The sequence below is a fragment of the Balaenoptera musculus genome, chromosome 5 (genome assembly GCF_009873245.2).
Source record: "Balaenoptera musculus isolate JJ_BM4_2016_0621 chromosome 5, mBalMus1.pri.v3, whole genome shotgun sequence".
Taxonomy (NCBI): Eukaryota; Metazoa; Chordata; class Mammalia; order Artiodactyla; family Balaenopteridae; genus Balaenoptera; species Balaenoptera musculus.
This window is the reverse complement of record NC_045789.1, coordinates 140535590-140553382: the sequence shown is the minus strand read 5'-3', so window position 1 is coordinate 140553382 and position 17793 is coordinate 140535590. Positions and strand designations below refer to the sequence as shown.

At 64.7% G+C, this 17793-nt stretch overlaps 3 protein-coding genes across 5 annotated transcripts; 1 reads left to right on the top strand and 2 right to left on the bottom strand.

Annotated features, from left to right (window-relative positions):
- Positions 1 to 304: 304 nt before the first annotated feature.
- On the bottom strand, positions 305 to 1926 carry ATP5ME (ATP synthase membrane subunit e). Its single transcript, XM_036853151.1, has 4 exons — positions 1778 to 1926; positions 1418 to 1472; positions 847 to 945; positions 305 to 383 (listed from the first exon to the last, which is right to left on the bottom strand). The coding sequence occupies exons 1-4, from the start codon at positions 1811 to 1813 to the stop codon at positions 358 to 360; spliced, it is 216 nt and encodes a 71-aa protein (XP_036709046.1). The 5' UTR covers positions 1814 to 1926; the 3' UTR covers positions 305 to 357.
- Positions 1927 to 2084: 158 nt separating this feature from the next.
- Positions 2085 to 8625, top strand: MYL5 (myosin light chain 5). Of its 3 annotated transcripts, XM_036853199.1 has the most exons (8): positions 2085 to 2146; positions 4356 to 4473; positions 5870 to 5977; positions 6141 to 6345; positions 7006 to 7110; positions 7521 to 7599; positions 8109 to 8157; positions 8490 to 8625. In XM_036853199.1, the coding sequence occupies exons 4-8, from the start codon at positions 6153 to 6155 to the stop codon at positions 8586 to 8588; spliced, it is 525 nt and encodes a 174-aa protein (XP_036709094.1). In that variant the 5' UTR covers positions 2085 to 2146; positions 4356 to 4473; positions 5870 to 5977; positions 6141 to 6152; the 3' UTR covers positions 8589 to 8625. The 3 variants fall into 3 exon arrangements, with proteins under 3 accessions (XP_036709094.1, XP_036709095.1, XP_036709093.1); XM_036853200.1 differs by lacking the exons at positions 2085 to 2146; positions 4356 to 4473 and adding an exon at positions 5145 to 5294 and having other exon boundaries at positions 6141 to 6216; XM_036853198.1 differs by lacking the exons at positions 2085 to 2146; positions 4356 to 4473 and adding an exon at positions 5145 to 5294.
- Positions 8626 to 9250: 625 nt separating this feature from the next.
- SLC49A3 (solute carrier family 49 member 3) lies at positions 9251 to 16315 on the bottom strand. The gene is given in 12 exon segments (XM_036852275.1): positions 9251 to 9543; positions 10113 to 10222; positions 10443 to 10536; positions 10539 to 10584; positions 10859 to 11011; positions 11727 to 11794; positions 11797 to 11834; positions 11955 to 12074; positions 13144 to 13246; positions 13396 to 13614; positions 16038 to 16094; positions 16183 to 16315. Coding segments are annotated over 12 exon segments (1434 nt in total).
- Positions 16316 to 17793: the final 1478 nt, after the last annotated feature.

Sequence of the window (17793 nt, the reverse complement as noted above, 5' to 3'; positions counted from 1 at the left end):
TGCCCCTCCCCTGCCCATCCAAGGGTCTGGGCCAGGCTCGGAGCATAGAAGGCCGAGCAGCACTCACACGCCTGGCCAGCTGTGTCTCCGCTACAGACCGCATCCTTTGGGCTCCGCCACAGATACCCTGGAGCAGGCAATGGAGGTTCTGTGCATCCCGCCCGGTTTATGCACTGGTCACTGACTGGTTCTTCTGGAATCCCTCCCCATCCACACCCCACATAACCTGAAAAGGTAGGCACACAACTGCTGAGTCTGAGTCCAGAAACCAAACAACCGGGGACAATAAAGGAAAGTCAGAGAATCACACAGTACAGGAGGCTTTATTCATCCACACTGCTCCAGGGAAAGGCAGGCTCACTTTAATATGCTGTCCTCTCGGGCTGAAGAATTGGAAGGAAAAGAGACGCGCCGTTACACACTCGGGCCATCCAAAGGGCCCACTTTCGACGTTCAGTGTTAAACCACCCAGCATCTCATTCCATGGTGAGCCCGGCTATGCTCTGCTGCCACCCCCATCCTGGGCCTTCCTTATCCCGCCCGTCCAGACTGGAACCCGCCGCCGCAGGCAGGGAGAGGTGAGCCTAGTTCTGGTCCTGGGGCCTCTCTGAGGGTGGCAGACGATTCGCCTCGCCTAGGGGCCCAGGCCTCACTAAAGGCAGGTATCGCCGTGTACCCCCAACACCCACACCTGCTCTCCCTCCCACTCCCCGAGAAAAGGACCCAGGGGCCAGTAGGGATCAAGACTGCGGCCCCTCCCCTCCACTGTGGGGCTCATCCGGAGCAGCAGCTGTTTCTGAAAATCCGGGTGGAGAACAAATCTATGAGATTCGGCAACACGAGTACCTTCTGCCAGTTCTTTCTCTATGCGTCTCTGCTCATCCTGCTTCTTCTTCTCCTCAGCTGCTATCCTCCTCTCCTCCTCTGCCCGGGGTTTCAAGTAATCTGTTAAAGGAAAGGGAAGAGGAGGAGTGATATCAATGAACTTTTTCACCGAAGTGCTGAGTAAAAGGAATTCAGTCCACAAGCAAAGTCATCTTCAAGTGCACTGTGAACGCCAGAGGTACCTGCTTCCCACTCTCCTTTACCTAAATATACATAAAGCCCTGACACTCACTCCTCAACAGAGAGTCCAACCCGGAGGGCAGCTACAGGGTCCCCGCTGCCACCCCAGGCGTCTTGCCGCCCCTCACTCAGGCCTCTGTGCTGCAAGGGGCTGCCCGGCCAAACTACACGCCTGCCGCGGCGGCGCTCGGGGGTCAAGCCCGCTCGGGTTTCTGGGTCTGGCACCTCCCGCCCTGCCCCTCTCCTGCCCGAGTGCGTCTACTGCCCGGCACCGGGGACCCCGCACCGTCTTCGAGAAGCCCCGTGAGCGCCCCGTGGGCTGGGACGGCTGTATCCGCCCGTGGTCACTCACTGTAGCGCTTGGCTCCGTACGCCACGCCGAGGAACAAGGCGGAGTAACGGCCGAGCTGCGGGGAAAGGGCGGTCAGAACCGGCGGAGCGGAACCGGGGTCCGGGGGCTTTCTCAGCCCGCGGGGCGGGGGTCCCGGGCGCGGGGGACGGGTGAGGGGAAGGGGGGGCTCGCACCCACGGCGTCTGGGGCCGATGGTGGGGGGGGAATCGCAGCCTCCGGGTCGGGGCGCGGGGGGGTGAGACAGGGGTGGTTGTCCCGCCGGACGGAGGCCGGGCCGCACGTCTCGAGCTCCGCGGAGTCGTTCACGCGCGGGCCCACGCGGAGCCGAGCACCCGGCCGCGGCCGCGAAACCTGGTTCACCTTGATGAGCGGAGAGACCTGCACTGGCGGAACCATCTTGCCCGTGACCTTCGCACCGGAAGCACAACGCGGACCGAGGAGGACGCCGCAAGGGCCCGGAAAACACGGGAGACGCAGACGCCCACCCCGGTGGGCGCATGCGCCGTCAGCAGCAAGAAGGCGCCGGAGCCGCCCCCTGGCGGCCGGAGGGAGAACGGCGCGCGCGCCCGTTCGCGGAGGGGTGACGTCACCCGGCGCGCGGCTCGCGACAGGCTCCGCATGCGCAGTGGCCCCGGCGGCACGTGCTGGTTCCCCAGAGCGGGTGCGACCCCTCCAGGTACTGAAGTTTTCGGACCAGGTTAAGCACAAATCGAGGCCCGCACACCACAGGTACAAATATTTGAAAAGTATAAGTCCACATTACAAAGTGCGAAATAGCGTGCTCGCTATCCTCCCTCCCTGGGCTGTCCCGCCCCGCCCACTGCTGCAGTGCGGCCCCAGCCACGCCGAGGCTCGTCCAGGCCCGCAGCAGCCCCAGGTCAGCCCAGAGGACGGCCCAGGAAGGGGCTCGAGGCTCCGGGCAGGGAATCCGGGGTCCGGGTACAAAATGTAACCTGAGTGCAGGCCGGCTCCCAGCAGAGAGGGGTGGCCGTGGCCATCCCCTCTGGGCTCACAGGCCAGGCCGACCATGTGGCCTCCGAGTCGCTTCCCGGGGCCGCACTGCCTGGGGTGCCCCCTCCTGCCACCTCCACCCCCGGTCCCGGACCCAGCGCCGCAGCAGAGCTAGAGCTTCCTCACCCTAGGAGCCTCTCGAGCAGAAGGGCGCTCAGGTCTTCCTGAGAAGGCCACCCCAGCAGAGCCTGCTGCCTGCGTCTCCCCACCTCCGGCCCTCAGGATCACGCAGCCCCAAGCTTCACATCAGGCAGGTCCTCACTCTCACTTCTGCTGCCCTCTGTTGGGGAGGCGGGGGTTGCACTGGTGGGGTACTCTGGCCCCCTCAGAGGAGAAGACTGTCTGCCCCAGATCTGTGGTCAGCCCCAGTGAAGACACAGCTGACTGAGCCCAGGTGTGCAAACAGGCTGCCCAGAGATGGGCAGTGGTGGCCAGACAGCCTCCCAACTGAGCCTGCTGTGCTGACACAGTTCCCACGGCAACGGGGCTTGGGGGTCCGGTGGGAGGACCACCCATGCCCTGGGCCTTGTGCTGCTCCAGGCATAAGCTCCCGGAGAACCAGGGCTGGGGGCTCACAAGCGTCCCTGCTCCACTGCTGGGGGAGATCACTTCTGATTCTAAAGAGAACACAATGCAGGGACAGAAATTCCAGGGCACATAGCATGTGCTCAGTAACTCTGCACCAAGGGGAAGCCCCTCGGCAGCCGCCAGGGGCCTGAGCAGACCCTGCTCCCTCTCCATTTGCTGGGGAGCCCTGGCTCTGGGCCTTCCACTGGGAAACTAGTAAATCACCTGTGCTGTTTCCTGGGCTGGCGGTGGGAACGCCAAGGCGGATCCTGCAGGGCAGCTGGGCTCTTTTCTGAACCCTGAGGACTCCTGCCTGACGCCCGTCCTCTGTGGCCTCTGCGGGGCCTGGGGTGGGGGGAGGGCCTCTTGACCCGCCCCCTCCCCGCTCATTCCTTCCCAAGGAAGCTGTAAGCACACACTGACCCCACAAGGCACAGAGTAACCCTCGTCCGCCGCCCACAGGCCGTGTGGCGACGCTGAGCACCATGCCTCCACCTCCTTGCCCTGGAGCAGCCGGGCAGATGACCTCAGGAGGCAAATGTGGTTTCCCTTCCCTGGATTTTAAAATAAACCAGATTTCTCAGCAACTCCTCTTTCCAGAATCAAAAATAAATTTCTCTGGGGCTGAAGGTGGGGCCAGAGTGCTGGTGGGGGGACCGCATACCACTAGCTTCCACGGTGCCGGGGGGAGTGGCGGCCAGCGGAGGGCACGCACAGGCCCAGGAACACACGCTTACGGAAACCGCCCAGGGAAGGCCCCTGAAGCTGGGGAGACCCTCATGGGCCCAGAGTCCTTCCTGGGGACTGCGGGGTGGGGCCGGGGGGCGCATCCAACCTGGCTCAGGACACAGGGGCCGCCTGCTGACACCCCTGCACCTGTCAGGGCCAGCTGTCCGTGCTGAATCCCGATATTCTCCCAGGAGCCAGGCTCTGCGGCTATCTTTAGAGCTGCGCTCAGACCGAGGCCGGCCGCAGGACACCTCCCCAGGGGCTCAGCTAGCCTCCTCTGACCCTGCCCGAGTCTGGGCCTCCTGAGCACAGACCCCATGGGGCCACCCTCTCTCGGTGTGCTGTTCCCCACTCCCGCAGCCCGGCCGAGGTCCGTCCCGGCGTCGCACCCAGACCCGCCTGGCTGGCAGTGATGGGGTCCCCGCGCAGCCCAGGCCCAGGTGTCCCACATCGGTCACACGTTAGCCCCCCAGGGGTCCTCCAGACAGAGCCCCCAGGAGCCCCCAGGTCCCTCCAGGCGGGTCACGCATCCCCAGCCAGGTTCCTCAAATGGTGAGCTGGCCCTGGGATCGCGGATGGCAGCACCTCAGGAGCACCACGTGACGGAGGGTGTGTGCCCCTCGCCTTCCAGCCGCAGCAGGTGCTGTGTGGTTCAGAGATGTGCCCCTGAGGACCCCCACCCAGTGATTGCAGCTCATCCCAACCCCACCCAGACCTGGCCCTGGAGGCTCAGAAAACTTGTTCTCCAGGTATGAAACTGCGGGGTCCCACCTGCCCACTTCATCTGCCCGCTGGCCTCCTCCTGGTGCTCGGCCTGCAGGCCCACCCCCCCCATCCCTTCCTGCCACCAGCTCTGCACTTGCCCACCGCCAAGGACCAGGGCATCTTCTCCCTGACTTTGTGGTGGCCGCCAACATCTGGCACCACCAGCGGGCACCTGGGCCAGGTCCCCTCCCCAGACTCTGCCCCTGGGGCCATGGCGTAGCAGGAAGATCTGGTTGAGTGCTGGGCCCAGCCCACATGGGCCATCCTCCATCCCAGAAATGTCTTCCCCCTCAGAGGGGGCCTGCCGTGGGGACAGGAGGGCTGGCCCCAGGGCTGGGGTCGGGGCCTGGGACGTCTCTGCCACCAAGGCGGGGAGGCAAGGGCAGACAGACATACTTGGGGAACGCTTGCTGACTGGCCACCAGGGTCATTCACAGTAACTGTGTGCAAGTCTGGGAAAGGTGCCCCTTCCTCTGGCTCCCGCAGTCCCCAGGCCCTTGACCCATGTGCAGGTCACCCCAGAGATGCACAGAATCCAGGAGAACACAGGCTCCAGGGTAGGGGGCGGGTGGGGGGGTGCCGGGAGGCTGGGGGCCTATTGGGCCAGCAGGATGGGGGCGTCTGACTCACTGCTGGCTGCCAGAGCTCGCTCTGCAGTTGTCCAGTCCCCCGGGTAGCCCTGAGCCTGTCCTTGTAGGGAGTGGCAGCCGGAGCCTGAGCTGTCCTGGGGGACTGGGTAGGAGCTTAAGACGGACGACCTCAGCAGGGAGGGCACAGACCATTGCATCAGGCAGACCCAGGCATGGTGAGTGTGCTGCGTGTACACACACGAGTGTGTCTGTACCTGATGTGCGTGTGGGACCGTGTGGATGGGTGTGTGTGCACGTGTCACATGCATGAGTGTGTTTTGCCTGATTACGTGTGCATACAAGTTGAGTTTGTGCGCATGTGTGAGGGTCTGCGTGTGCTGGGGTTTGGGGGAGATCTGTGCCCTATGACAGCCCTGGTGACAGCCTGGGGCTGGAAGGTGGGGGTCCTGGCCTTCACCCTAGTGGGATCCCCAGAACAAGCCCTTCCACCTTCTGGCCACCGGCACGGTTCATTTGCTCCCTGGTCCTCCTGGCTGGACTGCAGACTGAGCAGGGCATAGTTCAGGGTGAACCCTGGGTGCTGTGCTCTGCCAGGGGCCCCCCAGGGGCCCCTCTGACCGTGCCAAGCACCTGCAGCTGCCCCAGCCCAGGGATACGGGCTTGGGGTCCCCTGGAGCCCCAAATGCCATGGTCCACCCATCTTCTGCATTGTCTCCCCAAATGCCTGGGTGCCCCCAAGGAGACCCTCGGGCAGGCTGGGGGACCCTGAGCCTTGGTGTTCTCGTCTCAGGCCAGCAGGAAGACCAAGAAGAAGGAAGGGGGGGCCTTGCGGGCCCAGAGGGCATCATCCAATGTCTTCTCCAACTTTGAGCAGACCCAGATCCAGGAGTTCAAGGAGGTGAGGCCCTGCTCTTGTACCGGGAACCCCTCCACCCAGAAGCTCATGCCTGAGGGGTCCCCTGGGAAATGTAACGCAGGTGACAAGGCCCTCGATCCAGAGCCAGGAAAGGGGGCGCCTGCCCTCATTCAGGGCAGCCCAGTGAACCTGGCCTCGGTTCCAGGCGTTCACACTAATGGACCAGAACCGAGACGGCTTCATTGACAAGGAGGACCTGAAGGACACCTACGCCTCCCCGGATATGTGCCCCAGGGGCAGAACTCCACCACAGCACCCCGACTCCCCCGCCCTCCGGCTCCCAGGAGTGTCCTCGCTCTGGTCCTCGGCCGTCAAGCCTGACCTGACTTCCCGTGGGCTCGGAGGAGGAGGTGGGCCTCTCCTGGGGAGAAATTCCCCTCTAGTTCGACCAGGGCTGGGAGAGGGCATCACGGGGTGGGTGGCACAACCCGAGCACGGGCGTCCCAGAGCGGGAGGCTGGGCAAAGAGCTCGAGGAAGGGGCTGATGCCTCTGCGCGGGGGCGGCTGGCACTCCCACCCCCGGGCGCGGTGAGGAGGCCCAGGAATGGAGCTGGGAGGGGACAGGGAGACCCACCTTGGCAGGCTGCACGGCCCAGCCCGCGGCCCTCCCTCACTCCCCACCTCTGCCCAAGGCGGTCCTGCCCTTGGAGCCGGGGGCGGGGGCAGGCTGGCTTCTACCTGGGGGGTGCCCGCCTTTCCTCCAGGCCCCCTCACGCCCAGGTAACAGATCACAGGCCTTCTGGGCTCCTCTCCCCCACTCAGTCCACCTCCCGGGGCTGGGGTTTGGGGTTCTGCTGACCATCAGAACCCGCATCCACCACGCCTGGGCCAAGGGTGCCTGCACTGGCTCACCTCTCTCTCTCCGGTCTCCCCATCTTCGTTCTGGGGTTGCCTGGAGAATGATGGAGGGGGGTGGCCCCGTGGGGCATCTGTATGGACCACAAGGCAGCCAGGGCGGGCGACACTCCTGCCCTGTGACCCCACCCCCCCACCCCCGACGTCTGCAACAGGCAAAACCAACGTCAAGGACGAGGAGCTGGACGCCATGCTCAAGGAGGCCTCGGGGCCCATCAACTTCACCATGTTCCTGAACATGTTCGGGGAGAAGCTGAGCGGTGAGTGCCAGGCCAGCCCGCAGGTCTGCCAGCGCAGTGTGTGCGCTTACTTGCTTCCAAGCACTTAGAGATCCACACGTCTCACATAAAAACCCAAATTTGCAGATCTCTTGAAAAGCCCCAGGACCTGGCATTCTGGGACCCACATCTGTGGGGCCCCGTCAGCCCCCCAGGGTGGGTGAGCTGACAGCCCAGACCCAACTCTTCGCCCACTGACGGGGGCCTCTGTCACTCACTGAGAACTCGCCCAGCTCTGGGCCTAGCGGGACCCAAGGGACCCCGAGAACAGTACCCCTGGGGTGGGAGCTGAGGGTCTCCCAGGTGCTCAGAGTGGGAAGGCCATTCAGGGCACTGAGTGGGCAAGGGCATGGACCCCAAGACGCCCAGGACTCAAGGCCTCCTGTGGGCAGGCACGGATGCCGAGGAGACCATCCTCAACGCGTTCAAGATGCTCGACTCCGACGGCAAAGGCAGCATCAACAAGGACTAGTAAGTGTGGCCGCAGGCGCCCGGGCATCACCAGGGTAGGAGGGGTGCCAACCCCCCGCCCAGCTTTCAGGTCCTGATTGGCCTGCCCGGGATCCTGAGTCCCTCAGGGTAACCGAGGGCAGGATCAGCCCTACCCACACGGGGCCAGTGGCCACTGCCATTCAGACCATCGCTGGGTCTTTAGCCCCTTTAGGGGCTACTTCAGCCAAGCACCGTGAACGGACCTATTCGGTGTGCCAGGCACTGGCCCCCCGGGGTGTGGGGGTCAGGGAAGCCTCCCTGTGGGCACCCCCCCACCCCACCCCAGTGCCCAGGACTCACCCAGAGCCAGGCTCCCAAGAGGCACCTGCCCTGTGAGCGGGTGGGATTGAAGGGGGGGAACACCCACCTCGGAGCAGCCCTGTCCCCCCACGTGGCCCCGTCACGGGGCTCCCCCGGGGCCACCCCTCCAGGTCAGGGCCATGCCTTCTCCAGAGCAGCCTAATCTGGCCCCTCCCCCCTGTCCTCAGCATCAGGCGGCTGCTCATGTCCCAGGCCGACAGGATGACTGCTGAGGAGGTTTGTCCCCTCACCCCCACCCCACCTCCTTCCCCAAGGCCCTCTGTGAAGCCCAAGCATGGCTCTGGGGGCTCAGGAGGGGGACGTGCCTCAGCCCCCAGAGGCTGCAGCCTTGGGGAGGGTGGGACGCCCTGTGTCCAGGAGGGGAGACACCCGCCCCGGCCCCAACCCTTGCTCTGCAGGGTCTCCCCCCACTTCCTTCCCCCCAAGCACAGAAACAAGACAGCCTGGAGTCCAGTTCCTGTAATTAATTCACCTGCTGGCTACGGCCTCAGGGACCCTCCCACTCCCTCCCACCCCTGCCTGGGCCTCACAACCCACCAAACTCGCAGGTTGACCAGATGTTCCAGTTCTCCACCATCGACAGTGCAGGCAACCTGGATTACAAGGCACTGAGCTACGTGCTCACCCACGGGAAGGAGAAGGAGTGAGGGGCACCCCTACCACACTGGGCCGTGGCCAGTTCAATAAACGTGAACCCACAAACCAGCCTGCGAGTGTCTCTTTCGGAGGGAGAATGTGTCCCCTTGGGGGTGGGAGTGACCCCTGGGGGCAGGAGGGTATTCAGGGGGTGGGAGCGTCTGCCTGGGGCCCACCCTCTGCTTCCGGCCCAGCCTGGTCCCACCTGCTCTCCCCACCTGTGCTAGCGCCAGGCTGGGGGGCTGCTCGTTCAGGGGTCTGCAGAGGTTGAGCATGGCTCTGGGATAGGCTCCTTCAAGGAAGGCCTTCCCCACACCTGTCCACTCCAGACTTGGCCACGCTGGGGCCCTCAGAATCCCCAGCCCACTCAGCGCCCCCTCAGCCCGTGCCCCCAGGCCAGGCCAGCCTCCCCACACGCAGCCCCTGCCCCAGCCACCCTGAGTCTGTCCTGGCCGCTGGAGCGCCCCGCCCGGTCGGCGGCCTCTTGTCTACACAGCAGCAGCTCTCCTTGCTACATCCACAGGGAGTCCCCTGGGCCAGCCCGCCTGTGTTCCAGGACCCGGGGCCCCCCGGATGCTGACACCATCCCGGCCTCAGGTGTGACTGGTGCAGCCGAGGGGACCAGGGCCTGCCTCTCCTGGCCGCCCCTTCACATCCCCAGGCCCTCTTCTCATCACACCAACTGCTCCCCAGCCTCTGGTCCTCTGCAGGGGCCCCATGACGTCTCGGAGGACTCCCAGGGGGAGGGAGGCAGAGCCAGGAGCACCGGCCCCAGGAGGGGCTGCTGGGGACGGGGGGCTGCGGCGGGGCCTCGGGGGGTGGCTGCCGAGGTTGCCGGGCGCACGTCCTCCTGGATGGAGGGGCTGGTGTCGGCCTCGGCCTGCAGGCGCCGGTGTGGGGTGTGGAGGAAGAGTACCACAAGGCAGCTGAAGAGGACGCACAGGCCGGCCATCAGCAGCGTGGACACTGGGGAGACGTGGCCCAGCTCTGCCGAGGCCCCCCAAGTGCCGGAGTGCCCACCCGGGTGCTGGGGACCCTGGACCCCACTAACCATGACCTCAGAGTGACCCCGGAGACAGATCCTGTCCCAGCCCCAAGAGGCCCCAAAGGTGGGTTCACAGCCATGAGCCCCAAGGTCACCGCACCAGATCTGGGGACGTGGGCGTGCAACACGCCATCTCTCTGGTGGCCGACCCCACTCCCGTCTCTCTCACACTCTGTCTCTGTCTTTGTCTTTCTCACTCTCTGTCTCTCCCTGACTCTCTTTGATCTCATTTCAAAACCAGTCACGTAGGGGTTAGAGGTTGAGCTCTCATAAGGGCCTCAGGGCTGCTCCCACCAGGCTGAGCCTGAGGTTCGGCCTGTTGTCCTCTGACCCTACCCCGATCCCCCAACCCCCGCCGTGGGTGCCCTGCACCCGCCCACCAAGGACAGCGGAAGTCGCCCAGAGGCCCATGGAGGGGAGATTCCCAGGGCTGGGTGGGGGCCGGCCTGCCGGCCTGCGCGCTCGGAGCCCCACAGGCTGCGGCCCTCACCCTTCCAGTCTAGCGGGTCCTGGCCGTCCCGGCAGGTGGAGAAGGACGGCTCCACGCGGCGCGCGGTCAGGGAGGTCAGCAGCGCCACGGTGAGCACACCCTCGGCCTGCCTGCACAGCCACGAGGCCCTCAGCCCTGCCCGGGGCACTGCTTGCTGCCCCGGCACCCGTAGTCAGCCCGAGGGCAGGGCACTGCTCTGGTCACCATGGGCCCAGCGGCCAGCCCAGGCCAGCACATGGCAGGCGCGCAGGTCACCTGCTGTGTGGCCTGGGGTGGGGTGAGGGGAGGGTCTCCGGGTCCCCAGGGAAGCGTTGGGGGATGGGCACTCACCCCAGCACGAGAACCAGGCCCGCGCCCGCAGCCTCGCCCACAGGGAAGGACCACTCGACAGCCAGCTCCATGGCGACAGGCGCCGCTGAGAAGCAAAGAGCCCAAGCAGCGAGCAGATGGTCTGTCCCCCGAGCCGGGGCACCTGGGGGCAGCGAGCCGCACAGATGGATGGGGCGGGAGTCAGACGTGCCGCAGCCCTAGACGCCCAGACCCAGCCAGGCCCTGCACCGGGGGGTCGGGGCAGTGCCCAGGGTCGGAGAGGCCATGGAGCCTGTCCCACGCAGGGACCACCCCAACGAGCAGTGCCTGGGCCCGAGTGGGTCTGGATGTCCGTTACGGCCGACCTGCCAACTCCCCCACCCCGAGGCACCCCACTTTGACTCCTGCAAGGTGGTCTCGGCTCAGAGGACTCTCACCAGGGCAAAGGCCACGCAGACCAGAGGTGTCAGGCAGAGGCCGATCTTGACAGCTCCAGTGAAATGCTTGGTCCGGTCCACGTACAGGCCAAGAGCCAGCGCCCCCAAGACCCCAAACGCAATGAAGAGAGCCCCGCAGAGGCCTGCAAATTCCTGGAGGAGGAGAGGAGGTGGGGGCGCCCTTTCATCTGGGCTCCAGGAGGAGGCCCTCATCCTTAGGATGTACGCCATCACCGGGGAGCCCACGGCAGGGTCACTGAACGGAGCCTGAGGCCCAGGCAGGATGACACGGAAGGCTCGGCTGCACCGTTGGCTGGGGGAAGAGGTGTCCTCCCCTGGAGGTGCCATTTCCCTGCGTTACCCCCACCCAGGAACTCAACAATTGCTAGAGAAAGGGCCTGGCTACTGCAGACACCCCTCAGTGCCAATCACCCCTGAAAAACTGGGAACACGAGGGGCCCGAACCCCACACCCAGGGCTGATGCAGACAGTGGAGGGCACGGCCAGAGGTGCTATGAGTGGAGCAAGGCCCTCTCCTCTGCATCTCCACGATCAGCGGGTCCCACGGGGCTGGGGTGGGTGGGGCATGGGGGAAGCGCCACACGAAACCCCAGTGGAACACACTTGGGCTCTGCCAGCACCCCGTCCCCACGGCCACCACCCCACTGTCTGCAGACACAGATTTTCACACAGCATCTCAGTAGCGCCCACATCACCCCATCCAGGTATGGAAACCCAGCGCCTGGGAAGGTCATGGGCCATTCCACGGCCACCAGCGGGAGAGCAGCGGCGGAAGAGAGCCTGTGGGGTAACAGGCCCCCAAAGCTCCGTCCTGCCGCGGGGCCCCCAGGGCGGGGCCGGCACCCACGCTGGAGTAGCCGTTCACGCAGAGGATCTGCTCCAGGAGGGACGAGAAGCTGGAGAAGATGCCAATGCTGCCCCAGAGCACACGGCCAGGATGACGTAGGCCTTGTTCCTTGCGAGCTAAAGCGGAGGGGCTGCTCGGTCCAGGAGCTCCAGCAGCACAGCCAGAGGCGCCCCGGGGCAGCCCCGCCCCCCTCCCCTCCCGGCCTCCCCCAGCACACACCGCTCTGACCAGCTCCAGCCGGCTAGGAACTTCCGCGAGGTGGAGTGGACAGCCCCCGCGGAGGGCGGGGCGGGGGGCGTGCTCTCCCAGACGCACGCAGCGGGCAGCAGGGGTGATGCAGGTGCCCAGCTGCGGGGAGGGTACGCACGAGTGCACTCGCGTGTGTGTGCAGGCACAGGCACAGGCCCTCGAGGATGCGTGCACACGCGTGTGGGCGCCTCATGCCCGCGTCTCCAGGCTCCCTGCCGGCCACCCCCACAGGTCATCCCCAGGTGGATGTCGGCAAGCCCCAGGGTTGTGCTGGGCCTGCTCTGCTTCGTTGCGTTTGGAAACCCAGCTTTCAGGATATGTCTGCAACCCAAAGGTGACTGCGACAGCCTCAGCCTCAGCGCTCTCCGGGAGCTCCATCCAGCGGCCACCTGGAACCCCCCTCCCACCTCTGTGAACGACCCCAACACTCGCCCAGCTGGAAGCCCCTCTCACCTCGGCGCACCTCCAAACCCCCAGCCCTGAGCCTGCCCCACTGCCCCACCCGATCAAAGCCCTGGCTCTCTCCCTGGACACTCTGGGCACACCCTTGGCTCTCCGAGTCCTTCTGGACCAGACGGAGTCACTCTCCCCTCCGACGCCCCCCCAGGTGTCCATCACGCCAATGCTTGCCACCTGCGCTGACCCTTCCCGCCACCCTCCCCTTGCTCAGCGGACACACTGGCCTCTGGCTGCAGGCCCCACCCCTCGGCCTCACGTCCACCTCAGAGTCTTCTGGTCCCTCATCTCCCTCCCTTGCCCCCACAAACGCCTCCTCCTGCTCCAGTCGGCCTCTCGCCCCTCCGGAGCTGCCTCCCCGCCAAGGAAACCGCCAAACATCCCGGTCACTGGAGTTGTGCCTGATGCTGGGAAGATGCCCAGTACTTGCACATGAGGAGACCCCACGTGCATGGAGTGCGACCCATGTGTGACCGCAGAAGGTGGCAAGTGCACACTCACACAGACAGGTGTGGATGCACGAGCCCGCCACTACGGCACTTGTGCACACACGCACTAGCACACAGCCCATAAACATACACACACACACGCAAACACGTAGCCATTCATGCACACCGACACACTCTACACCATACACATGGGTGCACACACATGCACACAAACACACATGCACATGAGCATGCATGCACACACACTGCACACACACACTCACGTGCGTGCACTCCTGAGCTCCCTCACCATCAAGGGGATGTCCTCCTCCTTCTTCACCAGGGTGGGAGACAGCAGGTTGGCCACCAGGATGCCCAGGGGGTTTGCTGAATGGACGGGGACATGTGTCAGCTCAGAGTGGCAGGCTGGTCCCCAGCCCCCAGGAGGAGTCCCCACCCTCCAAGAGCGGGGAGCGCAGAGGTGCCGGGCCACACACTAAGCCAGCGGGGACGTCGGCCTCACCCCCGGGACTCACACACGGTGCCGATCGTGTTGGCTGGGGCCCTCTGGCGCTCGGGAAACCACAAGGCGGCCAGCTTGGCTGGAGAGATGACCAGGGTCTGGGCGAGGGCACAGAGGCTCTGCCCACCCATGAGGAAAGCAAATGGGTCCTGGCTGCTGGTGATCATGCAGGGCTGGGAGCGGATCACGCTACCCACAAAGTTCAGCCACGCACATAGGATGGTCTGCAGGGCTGGGGTCAGAAGAGCTGCCCACCAGCCCAGACTACCCCCTCCAGCACCCCAACCTCCACCCACCATGCAATGGCTGGGGACCCGGATCTAGGGAGGGGGTGATGGCTCTCGAGCCCACACTCGGGGACCCCGCCCCCAGCCACATGGATGCGTAGTTTGCCCAGATGGGCCAGACAGAGGAGCACACTGGGGGCCACTCAGCGGACACTCAGTGCCTGTGGGGTACAGCCAGGTGGACAAGGGCTTTCTGCAGGAGGGAGGGGGAGGCAGGCCTGGCTTGGCCCTGAGATGAAGGTGTCGCAAAACAAGCCTGTGAGCACTCCACCTCAGGGGACCCAGCAACGCAGGAGCTCGCCCGGGCCGCGCCCCCCACAGTGGAGGCTACGAGAGCCAGGCTTCCTAACCCAAACAGAGCTCGGACCACAAAGCCTCACAAGACTCCGAGCTTAGGCGACGGCTGCCTCTCCTTCCCTTTCTTCAGGACAGAGCCGGGCGCAGATCTCCCAGGTTTAGGGAGAGCTCCCAGGCCCAGCAGCTTCCTGCCCGGCCTGATCCAGCGGCGAGAAAGCCTGGTGTCTGGTCGCCACACCTGCCCTGCTGAGCAGCCAAGCTCATCCCTCGCCAGCCTCGCCCCATCCTCGTTTATCCCCAGAGCTTGTGGCCGGAGGGGCAGAGACAGGTCTAAAACACACACAGCGACGTGGGGACAACTGTTTGCCCCCACTGCACATTTCCCTTCCACCCGTTCCCAGCCTGCCAGGTGCCCCCGCACATCCTTTGAGAACGCTGGCGGCCGCCCCACACGCTGGCTCTCACCCAGACCCACTCCGGGGCCACCCAGACCTCACTCCAAGCACAGCCCCACCTGCCCTTCACACTGCCCCTCAGAACCCGAGGGCCCTGCTCATCTGGCTGCAAAGGGCATAAGCAAGGGGCCACGTGGACTTGGCCGGGACACACCTGATGGTCCCTGCTCCCAGTGGTGACCACGCAGGGATCATGACAATTCCGGGTGCGATTCTTGTTTGCTCCGTAATGACCTGTGAACAAGACAAGTGCAGTGGGACAGCCTCGGTGTCCAAGGACCTTCTCAGGGCCGCCCAATGCCTGCCCACCCCCAGACTCATCACAGCAGCTCAGGGGGCTGGGGGAGACCGCTGCTCTGCATTCTCAGACCAATGCACCCAAACCCAGTTCTGGCTTCACAGCGTCTAGACACAGGGACGTGGTGAGTCCTGCAGAGAAAAGAGGCTTCTGGAGTCCCGGCAGACCCCAGGCCCAGGCAGCAGAGGCCACCTGTCCCAGCAAGCAGAGGAGAGAAAAGGCCCCAAGAAGTTCGGAATGACATCCAAGAGGGGCTGCCGCCCGAGAACCTCTCCGAGGCGGTGTCTTCCTGCCTCGCCTGCCGCCCCTCCTCCTCTCGGTCTCTGCTTCTGACTGTCCCTCGGCCGCTTGGCACCTCCCTGAGCTGTGGGTCCCGCTGCCACCTGCAGCTCTGCATTACGTGATTGTGGCCACCCAAGGCTGCCCAACCAGTCCCGGGGATCCTGAGGGAGGCCAAGCGATGTTCCTTCGGCAGACGCGGCAGCACAGGGGAGGGGAGCCCAGGGAACCGGCGGGGGCAGCGCGGCAGCCTGATCCCCAGGGAAGGCGGCCACGTGGGCTCAGCTTTGGGAAGGGCGTGCAGATAGATGCCCACCCAGGGCACACGAGGGTGGCCCGGCCCAGGGCTGGAAGGGAGGAGAGAGGTCCACCGGCTGAGCCCGGCAGGCAGCGTGTGATGGGCTGGGCAGAGCGACTGGGGCCTCAGGGGTGAGTCTGGGGGAGAAGCAGGCAGGGAGAGCTGGGTCCCTGGAACTGGCAGACCTGGTTCTCACTGCCTGCTTCTCTGGTCTCGGGGGCTGTGATGATGAACACAGTCCCAGACAGCAGTGGGGACAGTTCTAGAACAGCTGACGGGTCACTGCAGACCCCAGCTGGGTAGCTATGAAGAGAACGGTTGGGCAGGTAAGGGAGGCCTCCTGTGAGGGACCTTGGAACTGAGTCAGAAACCCAAGGAGGGCGTCCAGGGCACAGGTAAGGGGTTGCGGAGGGCAAGAGCCAGAGCCAGATGCAAAGGCCTGTGCCAGGGGTTGTGCTTTGCAGAAGGGAGGCGGGGACCACTGGAGGAGACCTTCTTGGCTGTGGACAGGGACCCCCTCCTGTGGCAGGAGAGGGATCCTTTCCAAACCAGCGAGGGTCACAGGACCCAGGCGCAGTCACCGCGAGGGCAGACACAAGCCCCGTTCTCCCTGCTCAGCCTCGGCCAGGGAAGGGGCTCTCCGTCCCTGTCCTACCCTGAGGTCGCCGGCGGCCCCGCCCCGCGCTCCCGCCGTCCCGCAGATCCCGAGAGGTCGGAGGGCCGGTCCTAGAGCGGCCGCACCCGGGTTCTCACTGTCCGATTCTCCAGAGAGGCGGGCGCCCGGCGAGCACCGGGACACTGGCGGGCGCGAGGGGCGCGACAGGTGGGGCTCAGCGGGGTCCCGGCCTCGGCTCGCGCCCCCGCCCCAGCCCCCCGAGCCCCGAGCCCCGTTCCGTGGCGTTGGAGCAGCTGAGCCGGCTGAGCACCGGCAGGGAGACCCAGCGGGGCGCGTAGGTGCCCAGCACGCTCCGGGCAGGAGCCGCGGCGGCCCCAGGCCAGGCCGCCGCCTGCCCCGCCATCGCCGCCGCGCCCCAGCTGCCGGCGTTTGGAGCCGCGCGTGGGCTGGGACCGCCCTCGGAGGTGGGGTCGGACCGTCCCCGCCCCAGGGGCAGGGGTCACCACCCCGCCCGGCGGAAAAGGGACGAACTAAGAAGCTGGATCTTCCCCCGTCGGCCGGGACAGAAGTCAGCCGCAGAAACAAGAACAAGGTCCCCTCGCAGGCGCGGCCTCTGTGTGGTCCCTGCGGTGGCGGCGCCCACGCGGCGGGTGCAGGACAGGGCGCCGGGAAGTCACCGCCCCGCAGGAGGCCCGCACTTCCTGAAAGGAGTTGTGGAAAGATCCTTCCCCCCCCCCCCCCCCCCCCCCAACCCCGCCAATTCCTGAGGTCCAAACAAGTCACGAGGAGCAGCAGGAGGCCAGCCTGGAAGAGGAGGCTGGGGTCAGTTTGCAAAGCGCCTCGAATCCGTACTAGTCATTAGACTCAGCCCCGTAGGGCAGCAGGACCTCGGGAGAGCGGGCAGAGGTGGTCCTGGCAGAGGAAGGAGGGCGGGGCCACCTGTCCTCCTACGGGGGAAAGGGCTGTGCCAGAGCACGGGACCTTCGCCCAGGGAGGCGGCAGGCAGCCTCTCCCACCTGGTTATTATCTGCAGTTTACAGCTGAGAAAACAGCTGGAGCAGAGCTAGGAGATGTAGGTTTCTGTGCGCAGGAAGGCAGGGAGGAGGGAGGTACCACCCTGTTCCTCTTCCACAAGAGCTCCCCTGTGGGCGCAGGAAGTCTCTTGCCCAGCTTCCTCCCTCCCCCGAGGTCCACCTTGGGCATCTCTCCATGACTCCGCTAGTATTACTCCCGCTGAGGTCACCTGTGTAGCTCCCTGTGTGGGGCTGGCGTAAGTGGACATGGTGCTGGCCTTGGGTTCTCCTTCCTCTCCACCTGCTGAGGTCACGTGTGTAGCTCCCTGTGTGGGGCTGGCTAAGTGGACATGGTGCTGGCCTTGGCTCTCCTTCCTCTCCACCTCTCTGGTGCTCCTGCTCTGCTGTGGGACCCCCTCCCCACCCAGAGGGCTCTTACGTGGAGTAGGCAGCACAGAACAATCAATGACATTTCTATACACCAACTCTGAACGTGTGGAAACCAAAATTAAAGACACATACCATTTACAATTATGTCAAAGAAATTTAAATACTCAGGTGTAAACAGCAAAGTGTACACAGGACTTGTATGCTAAAAATTATGCAACAGTAATGAAAGAAACCAATAAAGACCTAAAAGATGGAGAGAGATACCATTTTCACGGGTCAGAGGACCCAGCATAGTAAAGATGTCAAGTCTCCTCAGATCGATCCGCAGGTGTAACACAACTCTTATCAAAGGGTTATTATAGACGTAGACTGGGAGAAAACATTTGCAAACCATGTACCCACAAAGGACTGGTATTCAGAGTATATAAAGAGCCCTCAAAACTCAACAGTAAAAAAAAAAAAAAACAAGTCCAATTAG

What these genes read in the sequence shown, in the direction of transcription:
- ATP5ME (XM_036853151.1), bottom strand. Translation starts at nt 1,813, where the DNA reads ATGGTTCCGCCAGTGCAGGTCTCTCCGCTCATCAAG. An exon ending in GTACGGAGCCAAGCGCTACA is followed by an intron (nt 946 to 1,417) that starts GTGAGTGACCAC and finishes TTCCTTTAACAG; the next exon opens with ATTACTTGAAACCCCGGGCA. An exon ending in AGAGAAAGAACTGGCAGAAG is followed by an intron (nt 384 to 846) that starts GTACTCGTGTTG and finishes CCAATTCTTCAG; the next exon opens with CCCGAGAGGACAGCATATTA.
- MYL5 (XM_036853198.1), top strand. An exon ending in GTTCGGGGAGAAGCTGAGCG is followed by an intron (nt 7,111 to 7,520) that starts GTGAGTGCCAGG and finishes TCCTGTGGGCAG; the next exon opens with GCACGGATGCCGAGGAGACC. An exon ending in ACAGGATGACTGCTGAGGAG is followed by an intron (nt 8,158 to 8,489) that starts GTTTGTCCCCTC and finishes CCAAACTCGCAG; the next exon opens with GTTGACCAGATGTTCCAGTT.